Here is a 22,469-nt window from a genome sequence, read left to right as displayed (position 1 = left end):
TCTGTGTTTCTTAATTTGGGGTACACACACTGAAGTTGGGCCTCTATTATGGTGTCTTTAAAAAGCGCCCATGCAGCTTGCAGGAATTTCACTTTAGTCACTGTACCTCTTAACTTCTGTTAACTAACCCCCTCATTTTTGCATAGTTCCCCCTTTTGAAGTTAAATGCCACAGTGTTGGGCTGTTGTGACTTCAGCGAGTTGTGACTGACACTGTAACTTGTCACCACAGGGAAGAAATTCAAGCACAGCCACCAACTCACACGCAAAGGGAGGCCCTCCAGGACAGACTCGTTTGTGCAGCCACTGTCAGCCACACATTGCAGTGTGAGTAGGGGAGAGCAATATCTTATTAGAGTAACTTGTTAATAAATCTATGCTAGAGAAAAGGGTTCTCAACAAATTTTTGGTGGCCTTAGAGTGCAGCCAGCAACTCTTGCTGGTGGCCTCTCTGACAAATCTGTCTCTCTGTCCCTGCCTCCCGCAGGCCTTCAGTGAGAGCCCACCCCGGGGAAGGTGGGTCAGGAACTTACTGGCTGCCGGGGGAGTCCCAGTGCCCTGGCCAGGCAGGAGCGGGGGAGGTGCCCCAGTGACTCAACACTGCAGCTGCCTCCACTGACAAGTGCCACCTCCGGCTCCGCACACACCGGCCCCAGGTGTCTCCAGAGGCCCTGCCCGGAGCCTCCAGGAGGCCGTGCGGTACAGCACACCCATCCCCACTGGTGGCACCAGCACAAACAGCAAGGCTGTCCATCTCACTGCCCTTGGAAACAGCTCATCAGGAGAACAGCTGGGTGCTGCAGGGAGGTGCCGCTGCTTTGGCCCCACAATCTCCGCCCATGCTTTGAGACTGCTCCAGCCACAAAAAAATCTGCTGGTGACTGCATTTGAGAAATGCACATTAGACTTGCTTTTATCTGAATCGCAGTCTCAGGGTCCGTGAAACAAACATCGGTTTGGCTTTACTGTAGAGCCTTGTGGGAAGGAGAGTGGTGAGTGGGGGGCCCCCGGGGGGTGCACTGTTTCCACAGAGACAGCAGATCTGTGTATGCTGCAGGTGTCCAAAAGACAAGGGCCTGGGCACTTGACGGTAACAAAGGGTGTGTAAATTGCTCACCTGCAAGGTGAAAAAGCAGAAGTTGGAAGCCCAGAGAAGCAGCTGGGGGTGGGGGGGGGGAGCCTTCCCCAGTGGGCACATATGAGGCGCTCTCATACTGTAAGGAGGTTGTACTGATTCACGCAGGACAGCTTGGATAGCCCCAAGAAGTGTCCCAGGCACCCTCCCCATTACAGCCTGACCCCCTGCCAAGGCCTCAGCCCATGCACATAACAGGCTGCCCCAGAACAAGTCCCCTCACACTGTTAATGGGCCTAGCCCCGTACAAAATCATCCCTCTTCTCTTGGGCTCTCACCTCACATGCCTCCAGCAGGGTTAGCACATAATTCTCATTCAATTTGGAGCACCACTGGCAATGGTCCTGCCAGCATCCAACAGGGCAAGACAGTTCTGTGCAGACAGCAAAGCTGGTGCTCAGAAAAATCAGATCTGCCTCTTTGCCTTCCTGTTTTATTCTGCTCTGGGGCAGCACTGCCAGCTCCAAGCTTACTGGTCAGAACCCCACTCATAAGCTCACATGGCAAGATGATCTCCTGACTGATGCCCTGGGTCGTGCTAGTCTGTACCTGGGAAGGGAGAAGTGGGGAGAAGCCACAGAAACACCAACCCAGCTGAGATGCACCGTGGGTGTAAACTCTCATCAGTATCTACAACACATCTCAGCAGGGCTAAGGTTACCAGGGATGGAACACATGATGCTGGCCAAGCAGGTGCCAGATCGTGCCAAAGTCCCTGTGCCTCACTAGGGCACTGACAGATATATGGCTGGAATCAGCCTGGCTCACCAGTGTGCTACTATTGTTAAAATAGGCGTTACGATTCTAAGAACGTGTTTAGAGTTTATGGGATGCTGGCGAGCTGCTGTCGGCATTAATCTTACTCTCAGCATCTGTATCCCATGCTGTATGGTAATAGCTGAGCAGTTGTACTGAGCCTCCGTGACTGTGTAACTCACCAGACACATGAACTGGTATGAAGTGCTCATCTCCAGCAGAAGATGTAACATCCTGCCCAACAGGGAAGGTTCATTGCCAGACAGACTATTGTGGGATGCCAAAGAGGACAAAAGACATTTGTTGTTCTCCCCCTTGAAGATGAGTCATGCAAGCAGATTCCCCCCCTCAACCAAGTTAGCAGCTCAGAATGGAAGGAAGAAAGGGGATAAAAACCCCTGACAAGAAGAAACTATATCTCTGTGCTGCTTAGACTCAGAGGGGCCAGGTTTCCTAGAAATAAACAAGGGATCCCCAGCTGTTCAGCCTGGGTTAGCCCTAAAGAACACACAGATCTTGCCTATTATAGAAGCCCATACTACCTTTTGAAAGGTAAGCTTGTAACTCATTTGTGTGTGCACGCACGCTCACCTGATTTAACACTGTAAATAACTCATTTCCTTTTTAATAAATCTTCTTGCAGCCAATCCTGTAATAAACTAAAGTGTTGTCTTTGGTTTGGGACAATCGATCTCTGTTAAGGGACTGGTCCTTTGGGATCAGGAGGACCTGAATATTGTTGTAACTCATGGTGCAAGGGACCACCTCTCACAGACACATGCACTTTGGTGGAAAGACAGGTTGGAGCACCCAAGGGGACCATCTGTGACTCTGTGGATAGGCTGTTAAGTGCCTGAGGAGTTTACAATTGCTAAATGGCTGGTAAAATCTAAGTGCAGAACTCACAGCCACTATGGACTCTGCACCGAGGCTGGTACTCATGCTCTTGGGTCACTGCAGCCAGCAGGACAGGGCATGAGCAGAAAGCGCCAGCATGGCTCAGACCCAGGGAATGTGCACCCGTGACTGGCAGAACTGAGAGGCCAAGTGCCCTTCCTGGGTCAGGGTGAAATACTTCTGCTCCTTCCACACTAGCAGTCAAACCAAGGCTATGCCAGGCCAGGACCTGCAGGCAGCAACAAGTCAATTCCTTTGCGCAACCGGGACAGCACTCCTTTTCAGAGCAAGTCCCCCATGCCTTCCTGAGGCTGGCCAGGTACAAGAGGGACTTTTCTCCCCCACTTCCCCGTCCTTGCTGTATGCTCCTGCTGTGACCCAGTCTCCAGGACCCTCGGCCAGTGGCAGAATCCGGGCTGGAGCCTGCATGGTTACTTTGCACTCTGTGTCTGACTGAGAGAAGCCACCCCGAGGGAGAGGGGGAAGTAAAGCACACTATTCTCACTCCACTCTGGGCTTCAGCACTCCAGGATGGAGTCACCGTCCACTGCAGACTCAAGCGCTACCATGAACTCTGGCTTGAATACAGACTGGGAATGGCTGAGTCATTACACTACTTGAATCTTTTTCCATGTAACTATCCTTACACCTCTTATCAACTGTCTGTAATTGATCATCCTGATTATCACCACAAGAAGCTTTTTTTTCCTGCTAACAGGTCATCTTAATTAATTAGCCTCTTAGAACTGGTATGGCATCTTCTCTGTATGTACATATATACTCTTCTATATGTTCCATTCTATGCATCTGATGAAGTGGGCTGTAGCCCACGAAAGCTTATGCTCAAATAAATTTGTTAGTCTCTGAGGTGCCACAAGGACTCCTGTTCTTTTTACAGATACAGACTAACACGGCTGCTACTCTGAAACCTGTCAAGAGCTACTGTAACTTGAAAAAACCCTCGGACTCTCCTCCCTGACACAGGATTTCCATTGGAGTGGATACCATGTGCTGGGGGAGGTGGGGGGAATTAGATGCCCTCTGATTATTCCACTGAAACCAAGAGACCAGCTTCTCTTCCTCAGCAGCACCATGAGCTTGGGATTTCTGACGGAGGGCCATTTCCCCCCTATGCTGTGCCACATCTGCAACCATGAAAACCAAAAGGAGACAGTTTTCTCAGCATGCATCCTGTGTGCACCAGACAGCTCCACACAGCCCCAGAGCGCCTCTGCCTCCCCTGGGTAAATCCTGCCAATTAGAAAGTTCCCATTGTTCAGCTTCACTTTCCCTTTGCTGGTGTAGCTCTATCTCCTGGATCTTCTGATCCTTCCCTTCCCACCAGAGGCAGCGTTTGTGACTCACAGCTGTTCACAGAATCATGAAATCATAGAATATCAGGATTGCAAGGGACCTCAGGAGGTCATCTAGTCCAACCCCCTGCTCAAAGAAGGACCAACCCCTCATTAAAGCATCCCAGCCAGGGCTTTGTCAAGCCTGACCTTAAAAACCTCTAAGGAAGGAGATTCCACCACCTCCCTAGGGAACCCATTCCAGTGATTCACCACCCTCCTAGTGAAAAAGTTTTTCCTAATATCCAACCTAAACCTCCCCCACTGCAACTTGAGACCATTGCTCTTTGTTCTGTCATCAAGTTCCACTGAGAACAGTCTAGATCCATTCCCTTTGGAACCCCCTTTCAGGTAGTTGAAAGCAGTGATCAAATCCCCCCTCATTCTTCTCTTCTGCAGACTAAACAATCCCAGTTCCCTCAGCCTCTCCTCGTAAGTCACGTGCTCCAACCCCCTAATCATTTTTGTTGCCCTCCACTGGACTCTTTCCAATTTTTCCACATCCTCCTTGTTGTATGGGGTCCAAAACTGGACACAGTACTCCAGATGAGGCCTCACCAAAATGTCCAATAGAGGGAATGATCACATTCCTCGATCTTCTGGCAATGCCCCTACTTATACAGCCCAAAATGCCGTTAGCCTTCTTGGCAACAAGGGCACACTGTCGACTAATATCCAGCTTCCCGTTCACTGTAACCCCTAGGTCCTTTTCTGCAGAACTGCTGCCTAGCCATTCGGTCCCTAGTCTGTAGCAGTGAATGGGATTCTTCCATCCTAAGTGCAGGACTCTGCTCTTGTCCTTGTTGAACCTCATCAGGTTTCTTTTGTCTCAATACCCTAATTTGTCTAGGTCCCTCTGTATCCTATCCCTACCCTCCAGCATATCTACCACTCCTCCCAATTTAGTGTCAGCTGCAAACTTGCTGAGGGTGCAGTCCACGCCATCCTCCAGATCATTAATGATGATATTGAACAAAACCAGCCCCAGGACCGGCCATCAGGGCACTCCACTTGAAACCGGCTGCCAACTAGACACGGATCTTACAGACAAATACAAAGCCTCTCCCTCAGACAAGGCTTTGACTGAAGGTTTAAACACACAACCAGCCAGCAACCTCCCCTCTCCCATGTAACTACAGCTATTCCAATCACAGCCAAGGTGCAAGCCACAGACAGCACACCCTGAGATCAGTCAGTCCAGGCTATTGCTGACTGGGGGCAGCAGAGGAGTTGGAATCAAACTCCAGAGCCAAGGGATCCCACAGAGAATAACTTGACAGCACCCCCTTTCTCCCACTCCAGCCCCAGCCTCTGTCCACTAACCACAAGTGCAGCAGCATCACCTGGTAGAAACAGTTTCACACATGCCACCAGGGCAGCTGCCAGCACATGGGTGCAAGCTGTTTGTGCACACAGCACTGCTCAGCATGCAGGTCACCAGCTCCAGCTTCCCAACAGATTTTAGGGGAGAAGAGACCTCAGCTCTCTGTGCAAACAGGAGGAAGTGCTGTTCCAGCCACCAGCAGGTCAGCTGGGGATCCAGCAAGAGCGAGAGGAGAATGGTGGACACCTGTCTGCCCTGGACAGAGCCTCACCCAGCTCCTGTCACCCATGCCTCAGGCTCAGACACCCAGCCGAGGTCCCCCCATCCCCCCTGCAGTGAACAGAAGACGACAAGACAGCAGCAGCCTATGCCTTTTCATTGACACTTGCAGTGAACTGGACTGGGGACAAGATGGAGGGAGCCCCATGAGTGCCCTCAATGGAGACAAGCAGTCACTTCAAGCTGCCTCTAGTGCCCCTCCTGGACAGAAAGGAACAGAGCCAAAGGTCACCCCTGCCCCACAATCCAGTGATCAACAGGAGCTGATGGAGCAGACATTCTCAGCACAGGCACCCGGCCTGCATCCATCGCTAGGAGTCACCAGTCTGACCTGATGCCCCATGACCAGTCCTGCGGCAACCGCTCCCCTTCCTTGATAGCAAGGCAGAAAAGGAACACCTGTGAGCCAGCTAACACAGGAAGCACTGCCAGTCAGGGAGGAGAGCAGATGGCCAGATGGGAGGTTGTACGGGGGAGTTTGTGGCACAGGAAGAGAGAGAGAGAGAGAGAGAGAGAGAGAGAGAGAGACACTCTTCCTCACTCCATCCATTGCTTAGCCAAGATCTTTAAATCTTTCCTTCAAGCCTCCAGTCATTTCTGTGGCTCTTCTTGGAGCTCCCTACAGTCTGAGGAGCCCAACGCAGAATGCAGGATACAAGGGGGAAGAGAGGGAGACCTCCACCCCCAACCTCCAGGCTGGGAGCCCTCTGAGATGGAGAGACCTAGAGCAGAGTGCAGGGTGTTAGGGAGACCTGGACACAGAAACTGTTCTCAGTGCCCGTGTCCTGCTACCCCAGGCCTGTGCATGGGGAATCCAGAAACAGCTACAGCAATGGGATTACGCATGCAATGCCAGGGAAAGGGATACATAGTCAAGGTGTTCCTTGCTTCCCAATTGTCCATCTCCCCTGCCTTTGCTGAACAGGTTTTTAAGATCAGATCAGGACATCAGCCACCCTTTTGTCCCATTTGTTCCATCATCAACTCCAGGGAGGATATTTGTTCTGACATTTCCACATTGGCATTGGAACACGTCCAATGGGACGTTGCTTTTCCACTGTCCCACACAAGCCACAATGGATGGAGATCTCACCATAGCAGAGGGTCTGAGGCCCAACATGGTGCCAGATCAGCAGGTCTGAGCCCCATGCACACATAGCCTCTGCCTGGCTGGAGTGGGAGAATCACTGTCAGTGTTCAGACAGCAGCAGGAGACATCTCACGCAACCACAGAGAGAGAGCCTGCTCTATCTCAGCAATGGGCCCAGCAACTCTGCCCACGCCCAGATTCACTCACTTTCCTTTCACCCTGTTTGCAAAGGAAGGCCCCACCCCTGTGTACAAAATCAACAGTCCTGGGCACTGAGAACTAACCCCTGGAACAGCTTCCAGACCCCAATGTCAGGGTGGAGGAGGGGGAACAGAGGAGATCCAGCCTCATAGCAGACCCCATGGCTTAAGTGAACCACTTGTGGGCCAATCTGGGACTGGGCCTCAGCCAAGGAGATGGCTGAGAGGCACTGGCATTGCTTAGCAAACCAAGTGAACACTTTTTCATAGATTCTAGGACTGGAAGGGACCTCGAAAGGTCATCGAGTCCAGTCCCCTGCCCTCATGGCAGGACCAAATACTGTCTAGACCATCCCTGATAGACATTTATCTAACCTACTCTTAAATATCTCCAGAGATGGAGATTCCACAACCTCCCTAGCAATTTGGATTCCCAGTGTTTAACACTCTGACAGTTAGGAACTTTTTCCAATGTCCAACCTAAATCTCCCTTGCTGCAGTTTAGCCATTGCTTTCTTGTCTATCCCTTAGAGGTAAGTGAACAAGTTTCTCTCCCCCTTCTTATGACACCCTTTCGATACCTGAAACTGCTATCATGTCCCTCTCAGTCTTCTCTTTTCCCAAACTAAACAAACCCAATTATCAGCTTTTCCTTCGATGAGGTTTGTCCTAGACCTTTAATCATTCTTGTTGCTCTTCTCTGGACCCTCTCCAATTTCTCCATATCTTTCCTGACATGTGTCACCCAGAACTGGACACAATACTCCAGTTGAGGCCTAACCAGCGCAGAGTAGAGTGGAAGAATGACTTCTTGTGTCTTGCTCACAACACACCTGTTAATGCATCCCAGAATCACGTTTGCTTTTTTTGCAACAGCATCACTCTGTTGACTCATATTTAGCTTGTGGTCAACTATAACCCCTAGATCCCTTTCTGTAACCCCTAGATCACAAAGCGATCATTTTGTATCTGACCTCTCAGGCCTCATCCTCAAAGGAAGCCTGTACAACACTTTCAAAAGATGAGCCTGGGCACTTACATTCATTACTTCGCTAGACGCTAAAAATCACGGACTGAACATTGACCCTGATTTCTGGCTTATTGCAACAACCTCCCCCAGTTGCCTTGCTCTCCATGACTGGAGGGGTGTGAACAGGCCACTACATGTGAATGGTCCCTTGAAATGCACTACCTACCTATGCTAAATGATCTGCTCCACCTTCTATTTAGCTGTTGCACTCTGAGTACATTTCCCAGACCTGAGGAAGAGCTCTGTGTGGCTTGAAAGCTTGCCTCTCTCACCATCTTCCACAGCGCAAGGCCCACAGCAAAGCCCTCAGGCCAGACCACGCAGCATGGTACACCCCACCACCCCAGGTAGGGGCCAAAGCCAAGTCCCACTGCCCCAGGCGAGGAAGCCCTGTGCTGAAACCCAAGGATTTCAGCCCCAGACAGGGAGCCTGTAACCTGAGCCCTGCCACCCTCGAGCTTCAGCAAGTCTAAGCCAGTTCTGGCAACCCTGTTAAAACAAAGTCGCGACCCACTTTATGGTCCCAACCCACAGTTTGAGAACCACTGGGTAGTCCCTTGAACAGATGCAGTTATGAGAGTTTAAAGATGTTTACACCAGCAGAGCCTCATCTGATGAGTTTTCCACCAGTATAACTGTGTTCACACCCAGCTGCATAGCGTGAGGTACCGATTTCCTCCCAGCAATGGCTAAGGCTGTGAGTCTTTCACAGAGGTCACAAAAGCAGTTTCTCCTCCCTTGGTTTTCACATCTCAATTGCTAGAACAGGGCCTCATCCTCCCTAATTGAGCTAACTTCGTTATCTCTACCCTGATTCTTGCTTGCATATATATACCTGCCTCTGGAAATTTCCACTACATGCATCCAACAAAGTGGGTATTCACCCACGAAAGCTTATGTTCCAATATGTTTGTTAGTCTATAAGGTGCCACAGGATTCTTTGCTGCTTTTACAGATCCAGACTAACACAGCTACACCTCTGATACAGAAGTCACAAATTTCATGATTTTCTGGGACCTTTCTAACTTCTGCAGTGGCTGCAGCTGTCCGCCAGACAGTTAGTCCTAACGCTGCAGTGATGTAGGAGGAGCAGCAGCAGCGCCCCCCCGGATCGCCCACCCTCAGCTCACAGCAGGAGCAGCTGCAGCACGGCCCCAGGTCACGCACCCCGCTCGCAGCAGGAGCAGCAGGGCTAGGATCACACACACACACACACCCCCCCGCAGCAGCAGGACCCCGCTCATGCGCCCCCCCACCCCCATTTCCCCTCCGAGCAGCAGCAACTGGGCCCCAGGTCCCCCCTTCCCACTCCCAGAGCACCTGCGACCACTGGAGCACCGCCCCTTAGCACCCAAGATTTAGTGACTTTTTGTTTCTTGCTCGTGACTTTTACTAACAGCACCCGTGAGTATATATAGCAATAGCGAAAGCAGAACTGACAGACCAACCCTTCCTCTTTCAGAAACATGAACGTTGAGCTTCTATAGAATAAGCAAACAGTCTGAGCTGTGCCAGTGCACCACACAACAGCCCAGTTCGAGGCCTGGCCCCAGCAGGTTACAGGCAACCTGTGTTTTACTTCCCTCTGAATGTCTCTCTCTGGGGCCAGAACCAGCCCTAAACCTCCCCTCATTCCCACTTCCCCCTAGAGACCTCCATCAGCAGACCTGCTCTCCAGATCTTTAAGGTGGCACAGAACTCCTCATTGTTTTTGCTATAGTTTGGCAGATCACAACAGGAGACCACTTCCATTGTTCCTCTTCTCATTTAACAGAGGTTCTCCCGTGCCTGGCTGGGGCTCCCCAGAGAGCCTGTTGCCACTCAGAGCAGAGGTCAGACCATGAAGGTTTATTTTCAGACAGTGGCTCAGCAGGCAGGGGCTGGGCTGCCAGCACACCAGTGGCACTGCAGAGATGAGACATGGCCTGAGCGGCAGGGATTAGGGATTAGCAGCCGTTGCTCCAGCTGTTTCACAGCTCCAAGTCTCCAAAGCATAAAACCGTGGAGACCTAATCCAGACCTAGTAAGTGACCTAGATGGATGCAGAGCGCTAGCTTAGTCATATACGCAGCACTACAGGGATACTCCGGGGACCAGATATATGGGACAAACCCCTCCAACCAAGCCTCATATACAGCGGTAGCAGCCTCTCTCCCGTGGCTACACGGCCTCATCCCCCTTGGGTTCCCACCGTTCACGTTTACGGTGTAACTCACCTAGTTTGCAGCTTTGTGGAAAGAAACAATTTTAGGAATTTTGGAATTTGAGAGAGTGCTTTTCAGCTGTGTGCCCGAGTGCGTTCAGTGCAGCGACATCTCAGAGGTGGGAGCTGGCTAATGCTATTGCACTGTATGAGCTATAGTTGCAGAACCCGGGTACAGAATACAAACTCTTATGGGTTGTGAAGACAGAAAATAAATCAAGTGTAATCAATGCAGCCACACCCACCCGAGTGTGCAGCCAATGTGGGATAATAGCTTAGAGTAATGGGCTGTCCCAGGCACAAATTAACTCTGAAACAGACACTGTATCTATGCTAGGGTTGCCAGGCGTTCAGTTTTCAACTGGAATCCCCAGCTGAAAAGGGGCCCTGGCAGCTCCGGTCAGCAATGCCCACTCAATTCACTTTATCTCCACCACCATCCACCCCCTATGAAGGGCAAGGAAAGATATGCCCTCTCTTCTATGGCCCCAACTGACAAGGCTCCCACATGCCCAGCTTCCACTGAACCATTACCACCTGCTGGGGGCAGGCCTCGGACTGGGCTGTTGTGCCAAGCTCTGCTCACAAGAGCCCTTTCTCCCAGAACAGACGGCTCTCTAATCTAACATAAAAAAGGCAGAAATAAAATCCAATGACTGGAAGCTGAAGCTGGACAAATTTAGACTAGAAATACACCTTTTCACCAGTGAGGGTAATTACCGTTGGAACAAGTTACTTTCGGTTGTGGTGGATTCTCTGTCCCGTAAGGTCTTTAAAATCAATCTTAGAGGTCTCTTTCTAAAGGAGACTTTAGCTCAACCAGAAGTCATGGGCTGGATGCAAGAACCGCTGGTGTGTTTCTCTGGCCTGTGTTATACAGCTCAGACTAAATTATTGTAACAGCCCCTTCTGGCCTTGAAAGCTATGAACCTAGCATGAGGAAGACAGAGGATGGGGCTGTGTAGAGCCCCACCTGAGCACCAGCGCCCTCCACTGATGCCAAATGAAGTTTTGGTTAGCCAATTAAAGCACATCTGCTGCTGCCGGAAAGAGTCTGCTTGCATGCCAGACACTGCACATACTGTAATCTCTCCTCAGCTGGTATATTGCTGGCCAAGTCAGACAGCAGGAGATTAGAGGAGAGGGAACACAATGAAGGGCCACCCACACCCTCCCTTTCTCACACCCTTTTCATGCTGCAGATAAGGAGGGGTTAGCTAGACTCAGCCAGGTAACAGACACCACCTCCACCCAACCAATGGGTCTGCTCACTTCATGTTGACTTTGCAGGGCAAGGAAGGACCTTCCTTTGCTATGATCTGTGCAGATTTGAGAACAGGATTCTGGGAGGCAAGACCTGCACATGCCCTTCACCAGAGGCCGGGTTCTCAAACCAACCATAGACTCTCCACCATGTGGGGGTGTGAAACCTGATACCTGGGTTCTGCCAAGCATCCTAGACTCTTCAAAGCAGAGCTGCCAGCCCCAGGACACAGAGCCAAGCATCCCCGGGAGACTGCTCAACGCAGTAAGTCATGCTGGCTTTAATGCAGCTCCCAACTAACTTGGAAGGGAAGCCCCCTCAAAACAGGGGAAGGTTGATTCCATTTGAAAGTTTAGCCTGGAATGCAGACAGACAGATATGCAGCCCCTAGCCATCTGCTCAGAGCAGGACTCCCCTTACCCTGGAGGAGGGTGACCAGAGACCCAAATATTAGCGGCTATGTCTTATATAGGATCCTATTACCCCCACCCATCCCAATTTTTTGCACTCGCTATCTGGTCACCCTACTCTGGAGTGGAGGAGCTGTCTACTCTTTCCCTTCCCCATCCTCCCAGCCACTCCCCTCAGCCTTGAGCCCACACCTCCCCCTGCCACTATACAGCTCAGTCCCTGCAACACCTCGGATGCCTCAAAATCTTTGTTCAGAATGTCATTCCTTTGTACTGACTAACAGAAAGAGACAAGGGCTGGGCCCAATCAGGTTATTCATTATCAATTCAGCCCCAGGAAAACCAGTGTGACTTTGCTTCCAGTGGAGATAGGTTATTTGCATTGCCACAACACCTAGAGGCCCTAGTTCTGGGCCAAGGCCCCACTGCACTAGGCACTGTACAAATGCAGAACAAAGAGAAAGGGTCGCTGCCCAAAAGAGTTTACAGTCTCAGGCCAGAGTAGAGAGATGGATACCAAGGAGGAGGAGCACAAGAGAACAGAGGGATCCTGGATGAGAGCTTTAGCTGCATGAATGGATCGGAGAGGCCATATCATAGGAAACATTATGCAGAAAGAACCTGCAAGTTGTAGACCTACCATGGGTCTGAGGAACTAGAGAGGGGCCCAGGTCAAAGGTGATACCCAAGCTATGAGCCTGAGTCATAGGCAGGATGGGCATGTTGTCCATAGTGATTAAGAAAGGAGATAGTGAGAGGGCAGGGAGCACACTGCAGAGACCAGCATGACCAGAGTGCACGGGCTGTCTGAGATGGCAATGTTACCAGTGAGCGCAACTACTGACAGAACGAGCATGAGGAGTTCAGCACATCCTTGCAAGGCAACTCGTTTCCAAAAGAAAGCAGAAGGCGCCAAAGCCATGTTTTGGGGTCCCGGTGTGAACTTTGCCTTCTCTGAAAGCCTCTCCTCCTCACTAACAAGGACTGAAACCAACCCAGGACCTCCCCCTCCCCCCAGGACAAAGCTTCCAGCACACAAAGAACTAAGGATGACCTGCAGACTCCAGGAATGGCAGAGCCGAGTTATAAGAGAAGAGAAAAACACAAGGGCTGTCTTAATATCTAAAAAAGTTCCTACTTACTTCAATGGGAGCAGGAGCAGGCCCTAAGGAGATCAAGTCCCATGAGAAGAAATTAAGGGGAGGACAGGGAGAGGCAAGGTGGTCAGGAGAGTAAGCTACTGAGAGCTAGTCCAAGCCAGGGTTTAAGAATGGTTAGTTCTGGGCCAGAGGCCAGGTAAGCAGGGACAATGTGAGAACTACAATAACCTGAAGAGTCTGTACAGCATCCTGCTGACACATTAGTCTTGCTGTCACTAGACAAGAAGGTGCACTCTTATCTTTGTTAGCCAACACATGGCAAAGTCCCAGTGAAGACAAGACAGCTGGAGTTTTAACATGCAAGGTAGCCATGGTAAACTCTAGGCGCTCCCATAGCCGTAACTTCAACCTGCTAAAATGTGAAACTACAAACGGTCTTGTCTTCACTAGAACTGTACTCCTTGTTAGTTACCACGTGTTCACTGATACAGTAAGAATACATCATTTCCCTAGTAAACATCTGTCCCAACAGTGTTAAAGACTAAAGTTCAGCAGAGACCAGCCCCAATGCAAAGCGGAACTGAAAGAAGGAAAAGGCTAGTTTGGGGCAGCTCACACTTATAAACTACTGTTTCAGGCTCTCTGCAGACTCAGGAGGATGTCACTATATCAGTTTCATTTGATTCATGTTTTGAAGGTTTCTTTCATAACAGCTGAAGCTTTTTAAAAACAAAACAAAACAAAAAAAAACAAAACTAAAACTGAGACTGGAAAACAACTGAGATGTCAGTCTACCTGCTCCCTTCCAACCCTCCGGGGCTGGCAGTTAGTACCAGACTCAGAGGGGGTCCCCCACTCCGCCTAGTGCACAGAACCCCATTCTGAGACTGCTTTGCTCTCCAGTGACAAGAGTAATGAAGAACCTATCCTATAAGGAGAGACTAAAAACGCTTGACTTGTTCAGCCAAGCAAAATGAAGGCTGTGAGGGGGATCGGATTGCTCTCTATAAATATATCAAGAGGTAAACACAAGGGAGGGAGAAGAGCTATTGAAGCCGAAGGACAGTGTTGGTGCAAGAGTAAATTTAGGATGAACATTTGGAGATGGTTTCTTACCATCAGAGAAGGGAAGTTCTGGGACAGCTTCCCAACAGGGTGGGTCGGGGCAAACAATCCAACCCTTTTTAAGATGGAGCTTGATAAATTTATGAACAGCGCAATCTGACGTGGTTGCCTGTGACAGCAGGGGACTGGACTCAATGACCCAGGAGGTCCTTGCCAGATCTACCCTCTTATGTTACTTGTCTCAGATCTCATGGAGAGATTTCCAGCTCAACACCTTACGGCTAGTCTGGGGGAAGGCATGCTGACGAGTTCAGGCAGTGCTGGATGAGAGCAGCAGCGTTTAGTTAAGGGTTACAACCTCAGCCACCAGTGAGGTGACAAATCAGAAGGATTTAACTATGAGCCATCCTCATAGGGGTAGCAGATGCTACTTATGCATCAGTTCACAAGGAAGGGACTCTGCCTTAACAGAGAATCCTGTGGCACCTTATAGACTAACAGACGTTTTGGAGCATGAGCTTTTGTGGGTGAATACCCACTTCGTCAGACGCAGGTATTGGAAATTTTCAGGGGTAGGTATATATATGCTAGCAAGCAAGCTAGAGATAATGAGGTTAGTTCAAGCAGGGAAGATGAGGCCCCGTTCTAGCAGTTGAGGTATGGAAAACCAAGGGAGGAGAAACTGGTTCTGTAACTGGCAAGCCATTCACAGTCTTTGTTTAGTCCTGAGCTGATGGTGTCAAATTTGCAGATGAACTGAAGCTCAGCAGTTTCTCTTTGAAGTCTGGTCCTGAAGTTTTTTTGCTGCAGATGGCAACCTAGTGTTGGCTATAGTGAGGCCAGGGAGGTTGAAGTGTTTCCTACAGTTTTTTGAGTATATTCTATATTCCTGATATCTAGATTGGTCTTACATTTCATCCTTTTCCATAGTGACTGTCCAGTTTGGCCGACGTACTAGGCAAGGGGCATTGCTGGCATATGCTAGTGTATATTACATATGGTGGGAAGCGTGCAGGGTGAATGAGAGGGTGATGTATGGCTATCTGGTTAGCGGTTCTGTGATGTGTCGCTGGTGTAGATATTGTGGTGCAGAGTTGGCAAGCAAGGTTTGTTGCAGGGGATGGTTACCTGAGCTAGAGTTACTATGGTGTGGCGGCAGTTGCTAAGTGCTGGTGAGAAACGTTTCAGGTGGAGGTTGTCTGTGGGCAAGGATTGACCTGCCACCATCAAGACCTGTGAAAGTGTGGGATCATTGTCCCAGGATGGGGTGTAGATCCCTGATGATCGCGTGTGGAAAGGGTTTATAGCTGGGGCAGTGATGCTGATGGCAGTGGAGTCCTGTTGGTTATTCTTTTCGTGGGTTTGGCTTGTAGGAGGACGGGCTCTTGGGTACGGACGCCTGGTCTGTTGATCTGGGTTTCCTAATTGCTCGGTGGGCTATGTAGTTGAGAATGTCTTTGTGTTTGAGAACCACACCTCATCCTCCCTAATTGTAACTAACCTCAGTATAATCCTAGCTGTATGCTCTAGCATATATATATACCTGCCCCTGGAAATTTCACTACCTGCGTCTGACGAAGTGGGTATTCACCCACGAAAGCTCACGCTCCAAAACGTCTGTTAGTCTATAAGGTGCCACAGGATTCTCTGCTGCTTTTACAGATCCAGATTAACACGGCTACCCCTCTGATACTTGCCTTAACAGAGTGAGCTGATGATTGGGCACTTCAGTCAACAGCAAGATTTCTGCAATGTCTTTTCTGGATGCGCCAGAATGTTCTGTAGACACTAGATGGAGCCTCGAAGAAAGGCTATCCCATGGAACACATTCTAATCACACAAACGTACAGGACTGGTTTGCTTTTCTAGTTACAGGTTGTTACTGAGATGCATTTAAGGGGAAGCAAGGATGCCACAGATTGCTTTTCCCATTCCATTGCCCATAGGTGTCGCCTCCATGGGTGCTCTGGGGCTGGAGCATCACGGAAAAAAAATAGTGGGTGCTCAGCACCCACCAGCGGCCCTGCTGATCAGCTCTTCCCCCCTTCCCTCCAGTGCTTCCTGACCACTGCAGATCAGCTGTTCAATGGCGTGCAGGAGGCACTGGGGTGGGGGGATGAGTGGGCATGGGGCGTGTTCAGGGAAGGGGCAGAAACAGGCAGAGCAGGAGTGGGGCCTTGAGGGAAAGGGTGAAGTGGGGGAAGGGCCTGGGACAGAGGGTTGGGCACCCTAGGGAAATTAGAAAGCCGGTGCCTATGCCACTGCCTTAGCACATTGGGCCCGAGCCTTTAGTCCTGCTGGAGACAGAGGCAATACTTTTAGCAAGCACACCCACATCAGCTCCTCCCCATAGAAGACAAAAATGCCATTTTATGTGGATTTATTCTTGCTCGCCTCCATGCAGAAGCAGCATTTAAAAGGGAGTTTTAAAAGGTGGGATTTCAACTTCCTTGGCTCAGTGCCTTCAGACACACAGGCATTCCTGTAAGTAAATCTTCCCATGTAACCATATTTTCTGATTTCAAATATTTAAAAAATTAGCTCGAGCTACAATGAAGCAACGTAGGACACTTTATTCTCCACTCAATCTAATCAGTAACAATCAGGAAACATTTGACATAACTGGATTTGTGCCCTGGCCTGGGTTACTTTTATATCTAAACTCCTGTGTATGCCCAATAAAAGCTATTACCTCTACCACCATTTCCATTTCACAGGGTCTGATTCAGCTACATGCTTTCACCTTCAGCTAGCTAATGCATTTACAACCCTCCCTCTAGAAGTATAAATCACTTTGCACAGATATTCATCAGAAAGAATGGGGCCAAGCAAACAATGGGCTTTGCACAAAAAAAAAAAAAAAAAAAAAAATCAATATTCTAAAACCAGCATCAGGCAAGTGAGGCAGCAGCTTAAGTAGGATCCTGGTCCCTGAATCTTGCTGTAGGGCTGGTATTTCTACAATAATTATATAACCTGATACTATGCAATAAGTTAATCATAGATTCATAGATTCTAGGACTGGAAGCGACCTCAAGAGGTCATCGAGTCCAGTCCCCTGCCCTCATGGCAGGACCAAATACTGTCAATTTAAGCCATGGACAAAGGACTGCTATAAAAGGGGAGCCATATCCCATCACTGCTACACACGTGAAACTGTTCGGCTCAGAAATCATTTCCACACACCAGTAGTAAAATATGTATGGCTGGAGTATACAGAGCCCCAGCCCTGCTGTGCCAGGCCCTCTACAAACATAACAGGTTCTGACGAGATCACTCTTCTGAAGGGCGTACTACTTAGATTGCAGAGTTAATGTAGATCACATGGACAGAAGAGAGAGTTAAGATGATATAATGAAAGCTACAGGAAATGGTGACGATAATAAGCCAATTAGCATAGCTTATTTACTTCCATTAACGCAATGCATTTATATGGACAAACAGAAGTCTCCAAATTTCCTACCAAAGACATACTCCTATGATTGGGATAGAAAAGTGTGTTTCTGTTTGTGTTACTTAATACATAACACAAGCTGCATCTGACGAAGTGGGTATTCACCCACGAAAGCTCATGCTCCAAAACGTCTGTTAGTCTATAAGGTGACACAGGATTCTCTGCTGCTTTAATACATAGTAACTTTCCAGGGAAGCCAAGGCAGATTGCACCTTTCACACGTGTTAGAAGGTTAAGATAAAGACTATGGGAGAACCTAAGACTTCCTTGATCTGCTAATAACTCGTGTTAAAGCTACAACTGCCTTGTCTCCATTGGCAGTTTTGCCCCTTTTAGTTACCACATTAGGTAGCAAAGTAAGAACACATCCTTTTTCCTAGCAAAGACAAGGGCTAAGGGACCACCAGCAACGGATGTGCATTTATTTCAGCCTCTGAGGAACCTGTAGGTCAGTGGTTCTCAACCAGGGGTACACGTACCCCCAGGGGTACACAGAGGTTTTCCAGGGAGTACATCAACTCATCTAGAGATTTGCCTAGTTTTATAACAGGTTACATAAAAAGCACTAGCAACGTCAGTACAAATTAAAATTTCATTCAATGAGTTTTTTATACTGCTCTATACACTACAATGTGAATACAAATATTGTACTTCATTGCTTTATTTTCTAATGATATGGTAAAAATAAGAAAGTCAGCAAGTTTTCACTAATAGTGGGCTGTGACATTTTTGTATTTTTATGCCTGATTTTGTAAGTGAGTAGTTATTAAGTGAGGTGAAACGTGGGGATATGCAAGACAAGTCAAACTTCTGAAAGGGGTACAGTCGTCTGGAAAGGTTGAGTGCCACTACCATAGATGATAAAGAGTGACAGATCATTCCTCCCTGTTACCCATGCAAATCAAGAAAAAAAAATCACTGCTAAACACAAGTGGAGCAAGAAACACAGCCAGGAGTATTATGAATAGTATAAACTGTAGTCACCACTGTAACAAGACTTGAATAAATTTAAAAGGATGAGGACAGGGTGGGTTGGTAACCACTAGAGCACACTCCCCTCAGAACCAGGAACAGAAGCCAGAACTCCAGAATCTCAAGGTTCTTCTGCTGTTGCCAAATAGCTGTGAAACCCACTGCCAAGAATCTGTGCCTTGTCTCCCTCTATTAGCTGGGCCACAGAGAGGATGACAACCTGCTGCTGGTTTCAGTTACTCCATTCGCTCAAACAACAGAAAGGTGCTGTGCCTCTAACGGTTCTAACACTGTTGATTAGCCAGGTGGCTGAATTAGGATTTTTTTTTCCAGTTCCTTAAAAAAGGCTAGGTAGTTTTATTTTAAAAGCTACATTAAAAGAACAGTAAGGTTGGAAAGTGAAGCATTCAAAAGTCAGAAATACCAGATTTGTTTACCTGCCCAGCCTGAATTTGCCCCCTTATGCTCCCTCACTGAATGTGTAGGGGGTCCTGTGAAATAATAATGTGTGATCATTTAAACACTGTGTCACAATGTATAGGCACACAGGGGCCAAATCAGGGCTTTCACTTGTTAGTGCTTCATTTTCAACCTAGATCATGTTCTTTTAATATCGTTCTAAAACATAATGTCCTTTTTCAAAAGGAGAAGGTAAAAATCGATTGGGCGCCGTACAAAATGCAGTTATGCATGCGCAGCTCACCGGGATACAACCTGATCAGCAATGGGAGGGGAGGCAGGACCCTAGGCAGCCCCACAGCTAGCGGCACAGCACAGCGTGCCGGCCAGAGGCAGGGGACCCAGCTCAGAGCAGCGCTTGCTGCATCTTATTAGTGAAACCGGCCCGGCGGATGCCAGGAGCCAACCCGCAGGCTGGGGGCTCTGCATTGCTGGTGACAGCATCCAGCGAGTGCCCAGGGCTGATGGGCGAGGCTGGGGACCGGTGCCCAGGAGCCGCTACTCGGTCCCTGCCCGCAGTGCCCGGGGCTGCCCGCCAGGTGCGCCCCTGCAGCCCGGCTCAGCCCCCCGCAGCAGGCAGCCACGCCCGGGCGGCCTGCAGGCTCCTCGGTTTCGGGCGGCAGCACCCGGCGCGCCAGGGCCATAGGACCCCCTCCCCCGCCCGGGGAGATGGGGGGGCCGGAAAATGCCCCCCCGAGCCGTAGGAGATGGGGGGGGCGGCACCGCCCTTCCTTACCTGGGAAGGGTCTCGCTGTCCGGGGCACGGGACAATGGGGACCCCCCAGCCAGGCTCGGGGAGATAGGAGTGGGGGGATCCCCTCCCCACCCAAGGGAAATGGGGCCCCCAGCCGGGGACGAGGAGATGCCCCCACCCTCAGCCAGGACCCGGTAAGATGGGGGACCCCCGCCGCAGCCTAGGAAGATGCGCCCCCCGCCCTTACCGACGAAGGGTCTCGCTGTCCGGGGCACGGGGAGATGGGGGCCCCCAGCCGGGGCACGGGGAGATGGGAGTCGGGGGCGGGGAAATGGGGACCTCGGCCCAGCCAGGGGAGGTGGGGCCCCCCAGCCGGCACCGCCCGCCCTTACCCGGGAAGGGTCTCGCTGTCCGGGGCACGACGGAGCGCGCAGCAGCCCCCAGCCCCGCGAGCACCGGCAGCAGCAGGAGCCGCAGCCCCAGCCCGGGCCCCATGTTCGGCTCCCGCTGGCTTCCGGCGGCCGCTGCAGCCTCCCCGCCCCCGCCCCCAGGTGGCACCGTGACGTCACCCCGCGTAGCGCTCCCGCGAGCAGGTAACTCCGGGGCGGCGCCAACTTCCCTCCCGGGGATGAACACGTGGGGCGGCGGCCAGACCTGAGACCGGGCCCGGGCCCGGGCCCCGCCTGCTACGGGCAGCGCTCCACCCCCTCCTCCTGCAGCCCCTCTCCCCGTGCTCCCCACACATCCCCCTCCACCCCCTCTCCCTCTGCTCCCCACACCTCTCCCCCGCAGCCTGCTGCACCCCTCCTCCCCGTGCTCCCTACACATCCCCCTACCTCTGCACCCCCTCTCCCCGTGCTCCCCACACATCCCCCTCCACCCCCTCTCCCTCTGCTGCCCACACCTCTCCCCCGCAGCCTTCTGCACTCCCTCTCCCCGTGCTCCCTACACATCCCCCTACCTCTGCACCCCCTCTCCCTCTGCTCCCCACACCTCTCCCCCACAGCCTGCTGCACCCCTCTTCCCCTGCACCACACCTCCCTTTCCCCCACAGCCCTGCTGCAACACCCCTCCCCGTGCCTTCGCCACCACAATCCCCCTGCACCTCTGTCCCCATGCTCCACCCACAACCTCTCCCCCAGCCTCTGCAAACACACCGCTCCCACCCCGTGCCCCACACACATCACCTCCCCCACTCTGCCCACACACATCTCTTCCAACCAACCCTCTCCGTGCTCCACACACAATCCCCCTACCACACCCCCCCTCTGGCTGCCCGACACGATCTCCCAAGCACCGCAGTCTGCACTCCATCTCCGCCCCGTTGCCCCTACATCCCAACCTCTGCACGCACCTCATCCACTCTGCTCCACACACCCTCTCCCCCACAGCTGCCTGACAGGCCCCTCTCCCATCTGCTACCCCCACCACCTCTCCACAAGCCTGCTGGCAAACCCACCTTCTGCTCCCCACCAACCTATCGCCCCCGCCCTGCGAGCACCCAATCCCGTGCTAACCACACACATCCCCCTCCCCACTGCACCGCCTACCGTCACCTCTGTCCACACCTCTCCCCTGCCAGCCTGCTGCATCCCTCTCCCCCTGCACCCTCTCTCCCTCTGCTCCCCACACCTTCTCGCCCCTCACCAGCCTGACTGACCATCTCAACCCATCCCTCTAGCTCCCCACAGGCTCTCCCCGAAGCCTGCTGCCACCTCTCCCCCTGCACCCCTCACTCCCTACTGCTCCCACCTAAAATTAAAAACAAACCTCTCCCCGACAGCCCACTGGCCCCCTCTTTCCCTGGCTCACCAGCACAACATCCCCCTGTTCCCCATTACACCCTCACCACCTGCACCATTTCTCCCTCTGCTCCACCACACCTCTCCTGCAGCGCTGCTCGCCCCTCTCCCCTCAATCCCTCTTCACTATTGCACCCCAGCACCATCCTCCCCCACAGCCTGCTGCAACACCCCTCTCGACCACTCATGCCTCATGCTCCCAACACAATCTCCCCCGCAGCATGCTGCCAACCCTCCAAGGCCCCTGCAACCCCTCCACCAATGCTCCCACTCCATTCCCCGAACCAGCCTCTCACCCTCTTTTCCCTGGTGTCCCACAACATCCCAGGAACTACCACCACCCCCTGGAGTTCCCACATACATCCCACCACTGACAACTCCCTCTCTCTGCTCCCCACACCCTCTCCCACAGCCTCACGCAACCCTCTTCCCCCTGCCACCCTCCTCCTCTGACTCCCCACAACCCTCTCCCCCACAAAGCCTGCTGACAAGCCTCTTTACCAATTGGACTCCCCCACACAATCCCTTGCCCCCACAGCCCTTACTATTTGTTACCCCAAAGACCGAGTCCCACACATCCCATACTCCCCTCCACATATGCTACCTCCTCCTCCATCCTCTCTCCGCTAGCCTAAGGATATCTCCACACACACACACCTCTCTCTCCTCTCTCTGAGCTGAATTTCTTGCTCCACCACAGGAAAAGTCTCTCTGGGGAGCTTGGGCAGTGTTGTTTTAGCCCTATAGGCAAAACAGGATAAGCGCAGAAATAAAGGTGGGTGACGGTTAATATCTTTTTATTGAACTTAACTCTTGTTGGGTTGAAAGAGACAAGCTTTGAAGGCCCACACAAGCTCCTTGCGCAAGTCGGGAAACACTACCATGTCTACAGATAACAGTGCTTGCAACTGATACAGCAACCAAGTGGTGAAAGACATGTCCGACGTCATTAGGGAGTGGAATAGGGATGAGGAATAAGGCTCA

At 51.3% G+C, this 22,469-nt stretch overlaps 1 protein-coding gene across 1 annotated transcript in view; it reads right to left on the bottom strand.

The window, feature by feature from the left end:
- SEMA4F (ssemaphorin 4F) overlaps window positions 1–20,183 on the bottom strand; it is a 224,451-nt gene extending 204,268 nt beyond the window's left edge. Inside the window, exon 1 of the mRNA XM_075066742.1 lies at window positions 20,076–20,183. Within this exon, the coding sequence (XP_074922843.1) occupies window positions 20,076–20,178 (103 nt within the window). The 5' untranslated portion in view covers window positions 20,179–20,183. The remainder of the gene's footprint in view (window positions 1–20,075) is intronic.
- Between the last annotated feature and the right edge of the window lie 2,286 nt (window positions 20,184–22,469).

The sequence above is a fragment of the Chelonoidis abingdonii genome, chromosome 5, assembly GCF_003597395.2.
Source record: "Chelonoidis abingdonii isolate Lonesome George chromosome 5, CheloAbing_2.0, whole genome shotgun sequence".
In the NCBI taxonomy this organism is placed as follows: Eukaryota; Metazoa; Chordata; order Testudines; family Testudinidae; genus Chelonoidis; species Chelonoidis abingdonii.
Note: the sequence above shows the minus strand (reverse complement) of the source record. Positions and strands in the feature narration are given on the sequence as shown.